The sequence below is a fragment of the Marmota flaviventris genome, chromosome 5 (assembly GCF_047511675.1).
Source record: "Marmota flaviventris isolate mMarFla1 chromosome 5, mMarFla1.hap1, whole genome shotgun sequence".
Taxonomy (NCBI): Eukaryota; Metazoa; Chordata; class Mammalia; order Rodentia; family Sciuridae; genus Marmota; species Marmota flaviventris.
The window spans coordinates 49369916-49386597 of record NC_092502.1 but is presented as its reverse complement, the minus strand read 5'-3'; the positions used below and the strand labels follow the sequence as shown (position 1 = coordinate 49386597).

General features: G+C 33.0%; 1 protein-coding gene across 4 annotated transcripts in view; it reads right to left on the bottom strand.

The window, feature by feature from the left end:
- The window catches only part of Hsd17b4 (hydroxysteroid 17-beta dehydrogenase 4), a 101691-nt gene that overhangs the window by 60078 nt on the left and 24931 nt on the right, over positions 1 to 16682 (bottom strand). For all 4 annotated transcript variants that reach the window (XM_027941125.3, XM_071612206.1, XM_071612207.1 and 1 more), the window contains 4 exons: positions 15649 to 15836; positions 6357 to 6448; positions 3520 to 3544; positions 1568 to 1696 (listed from right to left, as the gene is read on the bottom strand). In XM_027941125.3, coding sequence (XP_027796926.1) covers positions 1568 to 1696; positions 3520 to 3544; positions 6357 to 6448; positions 15649 to 15836 — 434 coding nt within the window. The remainder of the gene's footprint in view (positions 1 to 1567; positions 1697 to 3519; positions 3545 to 6356; positions 6449 to 15648; positions 15837 to 16682) is intronic.

The following is a 16682-nucleotide window of genomic DNA, read 5'->3' as shown; positions in this document are numbered from 1 at the left end:
GACTGAGAAAAGGCATAATGAAAATTTCAAGAATGTACATGTAGGAAGGAAAGTATCAATAAGAAGCAAAAACCAAGCTGGGCACAGTGGTACATGCCTACAATCCCAGAAGCTTAAGAGGCTGAGGCAGGAAAATAGCTAGTTCAAAGCCAGCCTCAGCAAAAAGCAAGGCATTAAGCAACTGTTTCTAAATAAAATACAAAATAGGGCTGGGGATGTGGCTCAGTAGTCAAGCTACACATGGTGGTGCACCTGAAATCCCAGCAACTCAGAAGGCTGAGGCAGGAGGATCTCAAGTTTGATGCAACCTCAGCAACTTAGTGAGATCCTCACTAGTAAGCCACTTAGTGAGACCCTGTCTCAAAAAATAAAAATAACTGTGGATGCAGCTCCATGGTAACGTAAGCCTGGATTCAACCCCCCAGTACAAAAAAAAAAAAAAAAAAAATAGTAAAAACCTGAGCAGTCATTTTTTCAGATATATTCTTCTATCAACTCGGAATATAAAATTATTGAGGAAAAAGGAAAAATGTTTTTCTATAAAATGATCCTGACTCATAATCTTACTCAGAAAACTCTTTTAAATTTCACATGTCATATGCAAATGCAACTTTTACTAGGAAAAAATGTGAATTTTCTTTGGTCTCTCTTCCTGTGGGTATGTTGTAGGTGATTAAATAATTCAAGTTAATAAGCATTTATTAAATCCCTTCTGAGTACAGCACTATGATAACACTAAGCACAAAAGAATATTATATATAAGACTGGGGTGCAGCTTAGTGGTAGAACACTGTCTAGCATGCCCAAAAACCTAGAATTACAAAAAAAAAGAGAGAGAGAGAGACAGACAGAATTACATATGATACAATCTCTGCCTCAAAGAATTTGCCATCCAGTTAAGAAACCATATATTCATGGAAAAAAGCAATGGACAACATTACAATTAGATGTTAATTAGAAGTTCAAGTGGGTAGGAGTTCAACTAACAGAAAGATCAACGTAGCCCAGATTATCTGGAAAGGTTCTGCTAAGTATCTAGGCTTGAGTATTTCTAAGAAAGCACTAAAATTATGTAGAGGTGATAAAAGGAAGACAAAGTATGATAGAAAAGGAGAGAAACAATAGCAAAAACAAAGCACTAAAGCAAAGCCTCTTTTATTCTCTAAATGAAAAAGAGCTAAGCCCAAGTAAACTAAGCTTAAATAAACTTTGGAGGAAATAGAGAAAAATGGGGTCAAACTAGGAGCATGTACCTAGATAAAGCAAGATTTTTTAAATGAACTATCAGCTAAAAAGTAGGTGCATTTAACACAAATAAGTAAATGCCTTGTGCCATCCATCCCCCTGCCACAAATAAGCCAAAAAAACAAGACTATAAAAAAATGACAGTGGGACATAAATATCTTAAATATGAAGAGTTCTAATACCAACTATAGCAGAAAATATACTACACATGATAGAAGTGTTTAAGTCATCACATTTTAGAAGGTCACTCCATATAATAAGAGAGAATATTTGTTGCCTGTGGTTCCCCAACCAAGGTTAAATGGCTTGGGATTCTCTTTACCTTGGATATTCTGAGGCTTGCTGGCATTATCAAAGTCACAGATCTTCTCCCAGTTAGCCTTCACTGCCTCAGGAGTCATTGGCTGATTCTTCTGTCTTGCAATGGCTCCAAGGGTCCGCTCCCAGCGTACTAATTATAGGAAAAAAAAAAAAAAGAAAAATAAGATACTGAGCACATAATTTAGGAGGAAAACAGAAAGTAAAATGTGTAAAAGCCCCTTAAATTTTTAACTTCAAGAAAAAGGAAATTCAGAAAAAAAGTGTTCCACTTTGTAGAATTTTACTATGAGCATTAAAATGCCTTTTTCCTAAAACACCCATCAGGAAAATGTCAACTAAAAAAAATTGTTTTGAATAAAAATTTTCTCCTTTGACTGTGCCAGGCACTACTAAAGGTAGAATCTCATGCTGAATCTGAAAACTAAATTACAAAATAATTGCACCAAAAGACTTACCTCATAACCACAGATGACTCAAATAAAGATACGTAACTCTTCTTGTATATAAAATGAAGATTAACAGAATAGAACATGTTGGATAGTAAATAGAAAACTAGTGGTGGTAACATGCCAAAGATTTTAGTTAACAAAAAATCAGTATATCAGATAGCCACATATAATTCTCTTTATCCTTCTTTTGCCCTCCTTCCATTTCGACAAGAAGTCAACTAAACTGCACAGATTTACAGAAAACATAAGTTCTGCATCAATTCCACTAGGAGAATTTTTAACATTGTTTCCTTTTAAAAATCCAGAAGAATAAATACACTGGCTACCTTATTTAAGCATAATGATCAGACTGTTTTTGATGACTGTCTCCCCCCACCACCCAAATTGAATCCAGAGCCTTATGCACACTAGGCAAGAGCTTTATCACTGTGTTATATCGTCAGCCCTTTCCAATTTTATTTTGAGACAGGGTTTTGCTAGGCTTCCCAGGCTGGCCTGAACTTGAAATTCTCTCAACTCAGGCTCTTGGGTACCTGGGATTACAACGGGGCACTTGATAATTATTAAATTTAAGACTTAATAATTTAATAAGTACTGGGAAATCTAGAAATGCCTGCTTTTGAATTTTTCCTATTGATGAAGTGCCAGATAGAACTTTTACTGAAGCACTCAATTTCCTATCATAAGTGGGTGTTATTTCAAAAGACACTCAAATGCTTAAGGAACTTTAACAACTGGACAGAGCAGTCATTAATGCTAAAAATATTAATAATTTACAATACATTGTACCAACGCCCTCCAGTGACAGCAACCTTTTAAGTAACTCAATTAATCGTGTGATTACTTTTGATACCAACAGCCAATTGAAAACAAGGTATTAGAATTTTCACAATTTTTTAATTCTATAAAGCAACTATAATTAGGTTTAAGAGATGGGACAGAAGAGCACTGATGATACTAAATGAATTTACTATTGAAGAGAAGGAAAACAATTCCCATATCAGTTGCAATTTATTGACCAATGTTGCAAAGTTGTCCAATGTGATTTCTCACTCTCCCGATATTTTATGCTAGAGGAAGGAAATAATTACATGAAAGAATTGGAGAACTTGCTAGCTATGCCATCTAGAATAGGCTCCTCCCATGTTTTCAAAATCGTCTCTCCCTCCCACTCACTTCTCTGCTGAAACAGCAAGGGATGCCAGAGATGTTGGAGGATAAATACAAATATAAAGACAGACTTTGCTAAATGAAGGAATAAGACAGGAAAAAGTCCTAAATAAGGGTTGCCTACAGAATGAACAGACTTTCGAAAGTACAGAGGCCTGCAGGATAATTGTCATGTTTTAGAAGATCTGCTGTATAACAATATTCAAGTCTGAATATGTGTGCACTAAATCTAGTGATTAGGCACTTGACAATATGCTTATTACCTGGTTGTAATGGAAATGCAGATTTAAAGATATGGAAATAACCAATGGCAAACCAAAACTGAGAGACTTACATTTTCCAATCCATCCTGCTCCAACCTAGCAAAAAAGAGGGAGAAACATTATATTATATTATATAATATATAATCACTAGTAGAATTTTTTAATTTAAAATAAAGGCAGCAATCTTACTAGGTATAATAGAATGCTAGATGACAATGAATAAAAATAATATGGCTCTACAAAAGTCTACTGGTCCCATGAATTTACACTGTTCCTAATATCACAACAGAAACCTAAAGTAACACAATGTAGTAGGAAAAAAAAGACTGAAGTAAGAGGCCAAGGCTTGATACCATATCTTCTACTGACTAGCTATGTAACCCTGGTCAAATCATTTGGCCTCCTGAAACACAAATTTCACCATCTGTAAAATAAGGATAACAACACATAGTTTATGTGGTTACTGTGAAATTTATCAATGTAAATTGTACACATTATAGTCTCAAAATAAATGTCCTTCTAGAAAGAACCAGTGAACTAAAAAAAAATAAATTAAATAAATTCAAAGCCCATAGAGTATTTGACTTAATGAATTACATGTATTCATGTTAGTGAAACATCTTTATTTAGAGATAAGGCAAATCACCAAATACCAACTGCCACACAGAAAGATAAATTTTATATATCTATGTTTTTAGAGATTCAGGAAAATCCTAAAGGGAAAAAATGTCTGATATAAAGAAAATCCAGCATGTTTTCAAACACAACTACACTGTGGTAAAACTTCATATTCAAATTCTACATGCAGGTGGTAGGAAAAAAAATGTATAAGGAGACAGCACACATCTTGGTGGCTCTAGGCATAAGGATGTAACTTTTCATCATCTTTTGCCTTTATATTAATATGCCCATGTCTTTTATATATCTGATGAATCTTGATGTAATTAAGAGTACATAAATCAGCAGTGGTTTTGATAACAGGTAAGAGATATCACCTTTTATCATACTTTGGGAGTGATGTTAGCAACAAGTTCTTCTGAGATGCTAGAAACAACTGCACCTGCTGAACCAAAATCTTTATCTACCACTCTAGGTATCTATCAGAATTTTGCAAAAAAAGTGGTACTTTAAGTCAGAATATTACACCCACTTCTTATCATATTTTATCAATCAGGCATGTCAAATGTTCCTCACTAAAAATGTTCACAATAGAGTAAATGAAAATAACAACATAAAATTTTATCCTCAGCATGATCCTAATTGTCTACATGACTTTGGATGTGTGTTTAAAATACACATCTAAAAAAAGACTGGAAGGAAATACATAAAAATATAGTTCTCTCTGCGTAGTGATAATGTGGTGATTTTTATTTTCCTGTATATATGTTCCAATATAGTTAAACTTTTCAGAGAATATACATTTTTGTTTACAGAGTTAATATAATTTTCAAAGTTAAGTAATTTTTAAAATTCCTTAGATAAAAGAGGGTCAGGCTAAATTTTAAACTCCAGATGGCTTGATATTATTAAGTTTTCCTATTCTGTAAAATTAGATTTGTAAATTTCCTTCCACTTCTGATTTTCACAATTCACATTCAATGGGTGTGATTAGAAAGGTGGAGGCATATATCTCTGTTTAGCTAAATGAAGGCTATTTTATTTTTCTCCTTTAATTTACTCATAAGCTTTTTATTCAAATGAAGCAGGCTAATAAGATAGTATTCCCTTCAAACTGAGCCAGATTCTTTTTCTACCAAAAAATGTTTTGGATGCCACAGTATTGTACATACCACAGGTTTATTATAGACAATCAAAAAATGGAAGGAAGAAGGTTCTAATATATAAAACTTCAGGCTAAGAAAAAAGATTAAACTCAAATGAGTAATCATAATACATACATCAGCTTAAAAAGGGAATGGGGAAAACAGAAAAGTTTTCTTTTAAAGTTTAAAACAAATAGTAAGTTGTATTTATTGATCTATCATAGCCAAACTAAATTCCTGATACAGATTAATAAATAAAATTCTGGGGAAGGCTGTTATATACTAGACACAATGTTAAAGGTTTAAAATTATTTATAGTTAAGTTATAGTTTGGATCTGGAATGTCCCCCAAAGGCTCATGTGTTAAAGACCTGGTCCCAGCTGGTGGTGCTATTGGGAGGTGGTGGGAACTTCAGGAAGTAGGGCCTAGTTGGAGGAAGTAGGTCACTGTGGGAACATCCTTGAAGAGTGTATCTTGCTCCTGGCCCCTTTTTCTCAGTTTCCCAGCTGCTATGAAGTGAACAACTCTATCCATCACATGCTCCCCATCATCATGTTCTGCCTTGTGAAAGGACCAAAGCAATAGGGCCAAATGACTATGGATTGAACCCTGAACCAAAATTAATCTTCCCTCCTTCAAGTTGATTTCTCAGGTATTTTGTCACAGTGGCAGAAAACTAACACAAGGTGCCACAATAAACTTCAAGAAAACTAAAGCTCAGGAAGGTTAATTTATACAATATTCCAGCAAGTCAGTGATTACCAGAATAAGAATTCAAAATCTGATCCAAGTGACTCTAAACCTCAAGCTCTATCTTTCCATTTTAAGAAGCTGAATGGCTTCTTAAATCAATGAAATGTTCTATATTTGACTAAACAAATCATACTAGCCATATTTTCATTTGGTAAGACTATTAGAAATGGAGAACTATGAAAAAACATAATTTATAAAGCTGATGTTACTTTTTCCAAAAGGACACCTGTACCTTAGTAACATAAACATAATATTTTAAAATATTCAAGTTACGTCAACCAGTGCAGATTTGTATAAATATAAGCATTTGAAAAACACTAATTTTAAAATCCTTTTTTATATTTAATTACACAAATATTGCTTTAGGAAAAAACAGCAAGTTTCAGAATACCTCAAACAAACCACCATTTTCCTCACAACTCTCATGGCAAAGCCAAAGGATCAGCGGTGCCACATACTCAGGCTTTAAAGCTTCAAAAAGATCTAAAATAAATACAAAGAAATTACAAACAAGAATATGTATGTTTTATCTGTCATTATGCTTTGTGAAAATTTCTTACTTATGTAGGTAAAATTTCTTATGTTGATGATTCAGAGACTTTAAATAAACAAGAAAAAATATATACATATGTATGTAAACAAGAAAAAATATATATACATATGTATGTATACTCAAATATTAAAGGTTTTTAGAAGAACTTTTTCATCCCCATTGAGACATTTAGAAGAACTTTTAGAAGAACTTTTTCATCCCCATTGAGACATACCTGAAACATTATCAAGTTTCTTGATAAAACTGCAGTCATTAGACATACCTTTCCATGATGGGGAACATACTATTCTGGAGAAAATGTTAGAGCAGTCTCAGCAAAGACTGATGAGTAAAATTATATATAACATGAGAATCACAGGTACCATTCATTCCCAAAACTACGCCATTCTTCCAACTATTTAATGAGAATTTTGGAAAACTTCAAACGTCTTTGACAATTATAATAGCAGAAAATGATTGAAAAAAACCCTAGAACCATCATGATGAGTAACAAAACATAAGGATTGTTTTCTCATTGTAAACCTCTGTGAGCAGCTTAGTACAGCAAAAAAAAAGTACTACATAAGAAACACAAAGACCTAGAATTTAGTGCCGGCCCTACAGGTAAGCAACTTAAGAACTTGGGAAGATCACTCAATTTCCTTGTACCTGTGTCTTCATCTATAAATTGGTAATTAAAATGTTTTCCCTGACTATTCTACCAATTTGTTCCAATATTCCAATGAGATAAAACTGTATCTTGTGATATCTTTTTTTAAGCCAATTCTTTTTTTAAAAAAAAATTTTTTCTAGTTCTCAATGGACCTTTATTTTTTACTTATTTATATGTGGTGCTGAGAACCAAACCCAGTGCCTCACACATGCTAGGCAAGTGCTCTACAACCGAGCCAAAACTCCAGTCCTTAAGATATCTTATAGACCTTAAATCTTATCTAAGAAATCAAATAAATGCAGAAACCTGTGATATAATGTAATTTTATATTAACATAATAAAATAGCAAAGATGTACTTAAAGTCCTGTAAATTAAAGATCAGCTACAAAATCTTCACTTCATGGTCTCTAAAAGATCTCAAATCCACATGCAATCCAATGGCATAGTGTTCTCCACTTTCCATTATAAACATATGGAGAAAATCAAAGGAAGACTCCATCCAACTTCTTGAACTACACAATAAAACAAATTCTTAACCTATATACCATTCATCTCAATATTTAACATTCCTCTAATTTCCCATGTAACAATTTGCAAAATTCAATATTAAAGGATTTTATATATAGGGATTCAGATATTTGAGGTGACTAACTTCATACTGAATGCAAAATGAATATATCTATAACATCCAATTGAGAGCTGGGGCTGTGGCTCACTGGCAGAATGTTCATTGTGCATGTGTGAGGCACTGAGTTTGATCCTCAGCACCACATAAAAATAAATAAAAGGTATTGTATTCATCTACAAGTAAAAAAATATTTTTAAAAAATCCAACTGAGTATCAATTCTTAGGTGAAAAATGAACATAAGCTAATAGAAAAATACTTCTGCTTTATACCGGATTTTGCATATTATCATAATGTTATATGCCAATATTCTTGTGTTCCAGTTCATTCTCAATCTGCTAGGTAAGCCAGCATCTATTAAACTCAGTTTCGTAAAAAAAAAAAAAAGCAAGAAGATAAATATAATGTCTAAGAAGGCCCATTAGCTAGTAAGATATAAAGTTATGTGAAATCAAAATTAGAACTTAGCCTCCTTTACCCAAGCAGTATTTTATTCCACAATATTAGATATATAGCATTATAATGAAGCAAGTACTTTTTGACAATTTTGTCACCAGAAATGGTATTATTTTAAACCTTACTGAAACAGAAGAATAATCACAAGCAAAAAATTCCACACTGTAAGGAAAGCAGGGTTGCTCTGAGAACACATTTAAACAACAGTTCTGATACCTAAATACTTAAAGGTAGGCCAGCATCGAGATGAGGTTCTGACCCTAAACTGTTCTACACTGAACCTTAACTTTCAAGGAAGACTTGGTTAAGCCTCCTGGTTACCAGCAATAGCAAAGACAAATCCTCTCTGAAGAAAAAACTGTCAATTTAAAGCAAAGAATAAACACAGATTAAAATCAAGTAAAGGGCTTGTGATTAAAAATCACCAAACACTCATGAAGGAAAACCATAATGAGTAAAAAATTTTTAAAATAAAAAACAGATTTAAACTCCAAAGGAATGTTATAATTTAAAATATATTGTGTGTATGTGTATGCATGTATGTGTGTGTGTGTGTGTGTGTGTGTGTGTGTGTGTGTATATATATATATATATATATATATATATATATATAGATTTAATGCAATCACAATCAAAATCCCAATGATATTCCTCAAAGAAACAGCAAAAGCAATCATGAAATTCATCTGGAAAAATAAGAGACCCAGAATAGTCAAAGCAATCCTTAATAAGGAGAGTGAAGTAGGGTGGCATCACAATACCAGACCTTAAACTAAACTACAGAGCAACAGTAACAAAAACAGCATGATATTGGTACCAAAATAGACTTGTAGAACAATGGTACAGAGACAAACACACATAAATACAGTTATCTCATACTAGACAAAGACATCAAAAATATACATTGGAGAAAAGACAGCCTCATCAACAAATGGTGCTGAGAAAAACTGGAAATCCATATGCAGCAAAATGAAGTTAAAGCCCTATCTCTCACCATGCACAACACTCAACTCAAGGACCCAGGAATTAAACCAGAAACCCTATGCCTAATAGAATAAAAAGTAGGCCCAAATCTTCATCATGTCAGATTAGGCCCCAATTTTCTTAAAAAGACTCATAAAATGCAAAAACTAAATTCAAGAATCAATAAATAGGATGGATTCAAACTATAAGAGCTTCTTCTCAGCAAAAGAAACAATCAGTGAAATGAAGAGAGAGCTTACAGAATGGGAGCAAACTTTTACCACACACACATCAAATAGAGCACTAATCTCCAGGATTTATAAAGAACTCAAAAAACTTAATACCAAAAAAAAAAAAAAAAAAAATAACCCAATCAATAAATGAGCTAAGGAACAGAACAGACAGTTCTCAGAAGAAGATATACAATCGATCAACAAATGCATGAAAAAATGTTCAACTTCTCTAGCAATTAGAGACATGCATATCAATATTCTAAGATTTCATCTCATTCCAGTCACAATGGCAGTTGTCAAGAATACAAGCAATAATAAGTGTTGGCGAGGTTGTAGGGAAAAGGCACACTCTTACACTGCTGGTGGGACTGCAAATTGGTACAACCACTCTGGAAACCAGTATGGAGATTCGCTGGAAAACTTGGAATGGAACCACCATTTGACCCAGCTATCCCACTCCTCGGTTAATACCCAAGGGACTTAAAAACAGCATACTAGAGTGATGCAGCCACATCAATGTTTATAGCAACACAATTCACATTAGCTAAATTGTGGAACCAACCTAGATGTCGTTCAATGGATGAATGCATAAAGAAACTGTTATAAACACAATGAAATATTACTCAGCATTAAAAGAGAACAAAATCATGGCAATTGCAGGTAAATGGATGGAGTTGGAGAATATCATGCTAAGTGAAGTTAGCCAATCCCAAAAAATCAAAGGCCAAATGTTTTCTCTGATAAGTGGGTGCTGATCCACAATGGGGAGGGGGGACAGCATGGGAAGAACGGAGGAATTTTTGGATAGAGCAAAGGGGAGGGAGGGGATAGGGAGGCAGCATGGGGATAGGAAAGATGGTGGAATAAGATGGACATCATTACCCTAGGTACATATATGATGATGCAAATGGTATGACCTACTTTGTATGCAACCAGAGACATGAAAAACCGTGCTCTATTTGTGTACTATGAATCAAAATGCATTCTGCTGTCATTTGTAATTAGAACAAATAAATTAATTTTAAAAATGCAAAAAATAAAATACATTGTATTGAAAAGCTACCTAATGATTCAGAAAAAGAAATCCAAAGTTCTAAAACGAATGTTAGTATAAATGCAAAAAGTAAATGGTACCTAAAAATACTTGTGTCCCATGAAGTAACTAATTTTAAAATAATTCCACTTATCAACTGTTTCATACCATTTCACAAAAGCTTCTTTTAAATTATTATGGAGATTTTCTTTTCAGAAATATGTAAAGCCCAGGAATACTAAATATCATAAACATTTCTCCAATAATCAAATATTCTACTTATTAAATAACTAACTAAATAAACAGGCTTCCAAGCCTACATTTTTTAATTTCATATTTTCAAAAAAATATGAAAAAGAGATTCACACTACCTGATTCTGAGAATAATATGAAAACTACAGTATTCAAAACATGACATTGGAAAAAGGACAGGCATATAGATCACTGGAACACAATGCAGTATCCAAGAAGACACACATATGTGGTCAATTGACTTTGCACTAAAGTATCAAGGCTACTCAAATCGAGAATGAGAAACCGTCTATAGAACAAAAGAACTATTTTCTTCAACAAATGAATAGATTTTAAAAAGAAGAAGAAAATGAACTATTGTATGTTAAATACCTACTGACATTCTTAAGATCTTTAGTGAAATTTATCAACTCTAAAAATGTATCTTTTTAATGCTAAGTGAAGTTAGCCAATCCGAAAAAAAACAAATGCCGAATGTTTTCTCTGGAATAGGGAGAGGGAGCACGGGATGAATACATGAACTCTAGATAGGGCAGAGGGATTGGAGAGGATGGGAGAGGGTATGGGATTAGAAATGATGGTGGAATGTGATGGTCATTATTATCCAAAGCACATGTATGAAGACACGAATTGGTATGAATATACTTTGTATACAACCAGAAATATGAAAAATTGTGCTATACATATGTAATAAGAATTGTAATGCATTCCGCTGTCATATATAAATTTTAAAAAATAAACAAAAAAATAAAAATGTATCTTTTTATAAAACCAGAACTTTTTTTTAATAATGAATTTGGTATTAGGTGATGTTAAATTATTTTGTTTGATGCAACAAAGGCACTATGGTTACAATTGCTCTATCTATTACAGATTCATTTCCAAGTGCCTATTTGGTGAAATATAATATCTAGAAATTGCTTTAAAATATTACAGAAAAAAAGGAGAGGCAACAAAATAAATACAACAAAATTGGCTATTTCACTGTTCATGATTTGTTGAAGCTGGGTGATGGATACGTAGTTTTCTGTTTGGGGATTTGGGGGGTTTTGTTTTGCTTTGGGTTTTTGTTTTTGTTTCTTTGTGGCAGTACTAGTAATTGAACTCATGCTATACAAGAGCTCTATCACTGAACCACACCCTCACTAAAGCTTTATAGTTCTCAATTCTCTTCCTTATTTGTATGTATGATGAATAGTTGCACAGTAAAAAAAAAAAAAAAAAATCTTTTTTTAACAAGACACATATAACCACAAAAAGTACTTTTTAAATTCTGGAATATGAATAGGGTAAAATATAAAGCAACCATTAAAAAAATCCTATATAATTTTACTAAATAAAATGTTCATGACATAATAAATGGGAAAAATAATAATTAAACTTCCATTCTCCAATTGAACATGTAAAACTTGGAAGTCATCAATCATCTCCATCTTCAAACCAAGAAAAAAGCTGAACAAATTAAAAATGAACAACTCTGTTTAACTCCACCAGAGAACTAAGTCACATGGCAAACCACCATCTGAAAAACTGAAAAAATAGGCAAATTCAGAGAATCATGGCTTATCAGGAATCGAAGCCTCTAGATTCTATAAGAATACTTAATGGTAACTGACAAAATCCTAGAGGCTAAATGTGAACATGCTTGATCTTAGGGAGGCTCTACATTAATAGATCTCTAACATTTTGGTCAATTTTATTTCCAAAAGTACCACCAAATTCTCACAGTGAAGATCAGAGAAAAATCCTCTCACATTCTGTACATGAGCAGGGAGAAACTAACCATTTTGAAATATGTCTATGTTCTATTTGACACAGGTTTGTCCTGAAGAGAAATTCCTTTACCAGAGCCTTATCTGACCTAAGGGAAGACCAATTACACAATTAGAGCCCCTCCAGCTTGCTTATCTCAAATAAGGGAAAGAAAGAAAAATAACACTAAGAAATTCTTCTGAAGGTCCTGACCCAGGATGATGACCCACTAAAAAAACTGAAGAGTTAATCATTAATATACAGAACACTTCCCCTTCCCAATGCAACATAGCCATATTAACAGGGTTCTAATTTAACATTATATCATTAATATACAGAACACTTCCCCTTCCCAATGCAACATAGCCACATTAACAGGGTTTTAATTATAACTCAGAGAGTTCAAAGACACAATTTCTATTTAACAAAGAGTTCCCAGGCAAACCCAAAATAATAGGGAACACAAAAACTAAAGCAGATAAAAAACTGAAGTCTCTGATACCAACTGCTAAAGCGAATAGTAAACATGGCCTAACTCCTAATGAGATAAATGTAATTCCTCATACTAAGGGTTTATTTACCTCAATTTTTATCACCTAATACATCATGTTCAACTTTCAACAAGAAATTGCAAGTCATGCTAAAAAGAAAGAAAAAGTATAGGCTGAAGAGATAAAGCAAACAACAGAACCAAATTAAAATATGGCAGAGATATGGAAATTATAAGACTGGGAATTTAACTATGATTAATGGGCTAAGGGCACCAAGGGAAAAAACAGACAACATACAAGAACAGGTACTGTAAGCAGAGAGAGGGGAAACTCCATCAAAGAATCAAAAGAAAATGTTGGAAATCAAGATGACTATAACAGAAATGAAAAATCAATGAGCTTAAAGACAAGGCAATAGAAGTTTCCCAAACTAAAAGGCAAAGAGAAAAAAGAACTACAACAAAAAAAAAAAATGAAACAGAATATTTAAGAACTGTGGGCAATCACAAAAGATATAATATGTTCAATGGGAATTTGAGAAGGTGAAGGGGAAAAGAAGGAAGCAGAAGAAATTCTTGAAGCAAGGATGGCCAAACTTTTCCCAAATTAATGAGAGATATCAAATCATAGGTCTAGAAGCTCAAAGAACACCAAGCAGTAAAAATACTAAAAATCTCCAACCAAGCATATTATATTCAGATAGAAAAAAAAAAAAAAAAAAACAAGAAGAAAACCATGGAAAAAGCAAGAGGGAGAAAAAAACCTTACCTAAAAAAGAACAAGGGTAAGGGCTGGGGTTGTGGCTCAGTGTTAGAGCACTTGCCTAGCATGTGTGAGGCACTAGGTTCAATTCTCAGAACCACATATAAATAAATAAAATAAAGGTCCATCAACGACTAAAAAAAAATTTAAAAAAAAAAAAGAACAAGGGTAATAATTACCTTGGACCTTCTCCAGAAACTACATAACCAAGAGGAACATGAAACAAAATATTCAAAGTGTTGGGAAAAAAGCCATCAACCTAGAATTTTATATCCAATAAAAATATACTTAAAAAGTAAAGAATATTAAAAGATCAGTAAAGACAACTCACTTCCCTGGAAAAGAAAAATTTGCAAAACTCCTATCTGATAAAGAACTTGTTTCCAAAATATACAAACAACTCAAACAATGAACAAACAAACAAAAACCTCAATTTAAATTATCTGAATAGATAATTCACCAAAGATAAATGAATTTTTAAAAAATAATGTAGAAGAAAATACCAAGCACCATATGTCACTACGAAGTTTCAAATTCAAACAATGAGAGAGAGAATTTCACACCTATTAGACTAAAATCCAAAAAACTGACAATAAAAAAAAAAAATGCTGCCACGGACATACAACAAGACCTCTAATTCATTGCTTTACCATTTGTTTGGCTGGTTTCTTACAAAGCTAAACCCAGTCTGACCAACCATTTAGCAGTCACATTTCTTGGTATTTATTCAAATGAGCAGAAAACATGTTCACATAAAAATCTGCACACAAATGTTTATAGCAACTTTACTTCATAATTGTCAAAAAATTAGAAGCAACCAAAATGTCCCTCAATAAATGAATGAATAAACAAATTGGGGTACATCTGTACCATGAAGTATTAATGAATTATAAAAGGAATGAGTTTGAATCTTCTCCAGGTATTAAAAAGAAAAGGGGAGAAATTAATAAATGAAGTACACAAAACTTTTTGAGTAGTGAAACTATTCTATAATGGAAGACATGCAACATTACAGAATATACTGCTATGCAACACAAAAGTATTCCCATTTCACACTATAAACTTTAGTTAATAATAATGAATCAATACTGGTTCAATGACTGTAACACACATATACCTACCACACTGATGCAAGATAGTAAACAGAGAGGAAAACTGGATAGAAGAAATATATGAGAACTTTCTGTACTGCCTGCCTAAAATTCTATAAAGCAAAAACTGCTTTAAAAATAAAGTATTAGCCTGATACAATGGTGCACACCTGTAATCACAGCAACTCAGGAGGCTGAGGCAGAAGATCACAAATCTGAGGCCAGACTTAGCAACTTAGCAAGACCTTTGCCAAAAAATAAAAAGGACTAGGGATATAGCTCTGCTATAAAGTCACCTGAGTTCAATCCCCAGTACTGGGGGAAAGAAAAAAAAAGTACATTATTTTTCTATAATCATTAAAAAGGGTTAAGAATTTATTATCCCATTCTATAAAAACGCATTTGTATCTATCTATGCAGAGAAAAAGGATGAAAGTTTACTTCAGTATGTTAAAATTCAAGTCATTTTTTATTTTTTCCTTTGTGTGTGTGGTGTTTTTTTTTTTTTTTTTTTTTTTTTTTTTTAACTTTCAACACTGAACAACAATTACACAAAATGCTTTTGAAATTGGAAAGAAAGGGATGAGGCTGTGGCTCAGCGGTAGAGCGCTCGCCTAGCAAGTGCAAGGCCCTGGGTTCAATATTCAGCACCACATAAAAATACATAAACAAAATAAAGGTATTGTGTACAACTAAAAAAATAAATATTTAAAAAAAGAAATTGGAAAGAAAATAATTTTTTTGAGTATTGAGAAAATTAAATACTGTTTTTTTCCCCACACACACACATTTGTAATAGCAATAAAACCACAACTTACCTTCAGGCATAACAGTCTGAGTCATCCGTGATCCAGCGTTAGGGGCAATAGTGTTACAGTGAATGTTGTTTTTCCTGCCTTCAATTGCAAGAGTATTTGCAAGGCCCAGAATACCCAACTTTGCAGCACTATAATTTGCCTGGCCAAAGTTGCCATATATTCCTGAAGCTGATGAAGTCATAATGATCCTAAAAGGAAAATCAGTCTCTCAACATTCTCTTTTCTGTTTTGATAATTTACAACTCTAACCTTATTTTGGTACGATTGCAACTGTCAAAAGCAACTCTTGGGTGATTAACTTCTCACAGTCATGATTCATATCTTAAAAAATACTGATATAAAAGTAATCTCTCAAAATTCAACAATAAGATGTAACTATTTGAGAAGAATCCCTAGTCAGAGCCAAATGAAATTAAGTATAATAATAGATATTTGTTATATATTGAAAACAATAAGATTTATAAATATAAACTAGCAACATGTAAGTTAAAATTAAAATTTTAGCAAGAGGACTAGGGTTGTAGCTCAGTGGTAGAGCAATCACCTAGCATGTGCAATGCCCCGGGTTCGATCCTCAGCACCACATAAAAATAGTTGTGTCCAACTACAACTAAAAAACTAAATAAATATTTTTTAAATATTTTAGCAAGAAATATTACATCAAGCATTTCTAATTCTTCCATCCTTACCACATTGCCTCTCTTCCCTTCTGGATAATATCAAATGCCCCAATATACGATGCCCTCTTAAAATCTGACTCAACCTCATTCTACTTAGTCCAAATAAAATAAATCATATCATTTATTTTCAGAAACTGCCAAGGATCATGATAAACTAGAAATCTTCAGTAAGAACAGGCATCACAAATAATTTGTTTTTAGAAGATATGCTGCAACTCTAACAGGGATGACCCCGACACTAGAGTGCAATAGCATACACTGAGTTAAGTGCACTACCACCACCACATTCTTTTTTTGGCAGGGTGGGGGGAGGGGTAGGATGGCTATGAGGGATTGAACTCAGGAGCTCTGGAC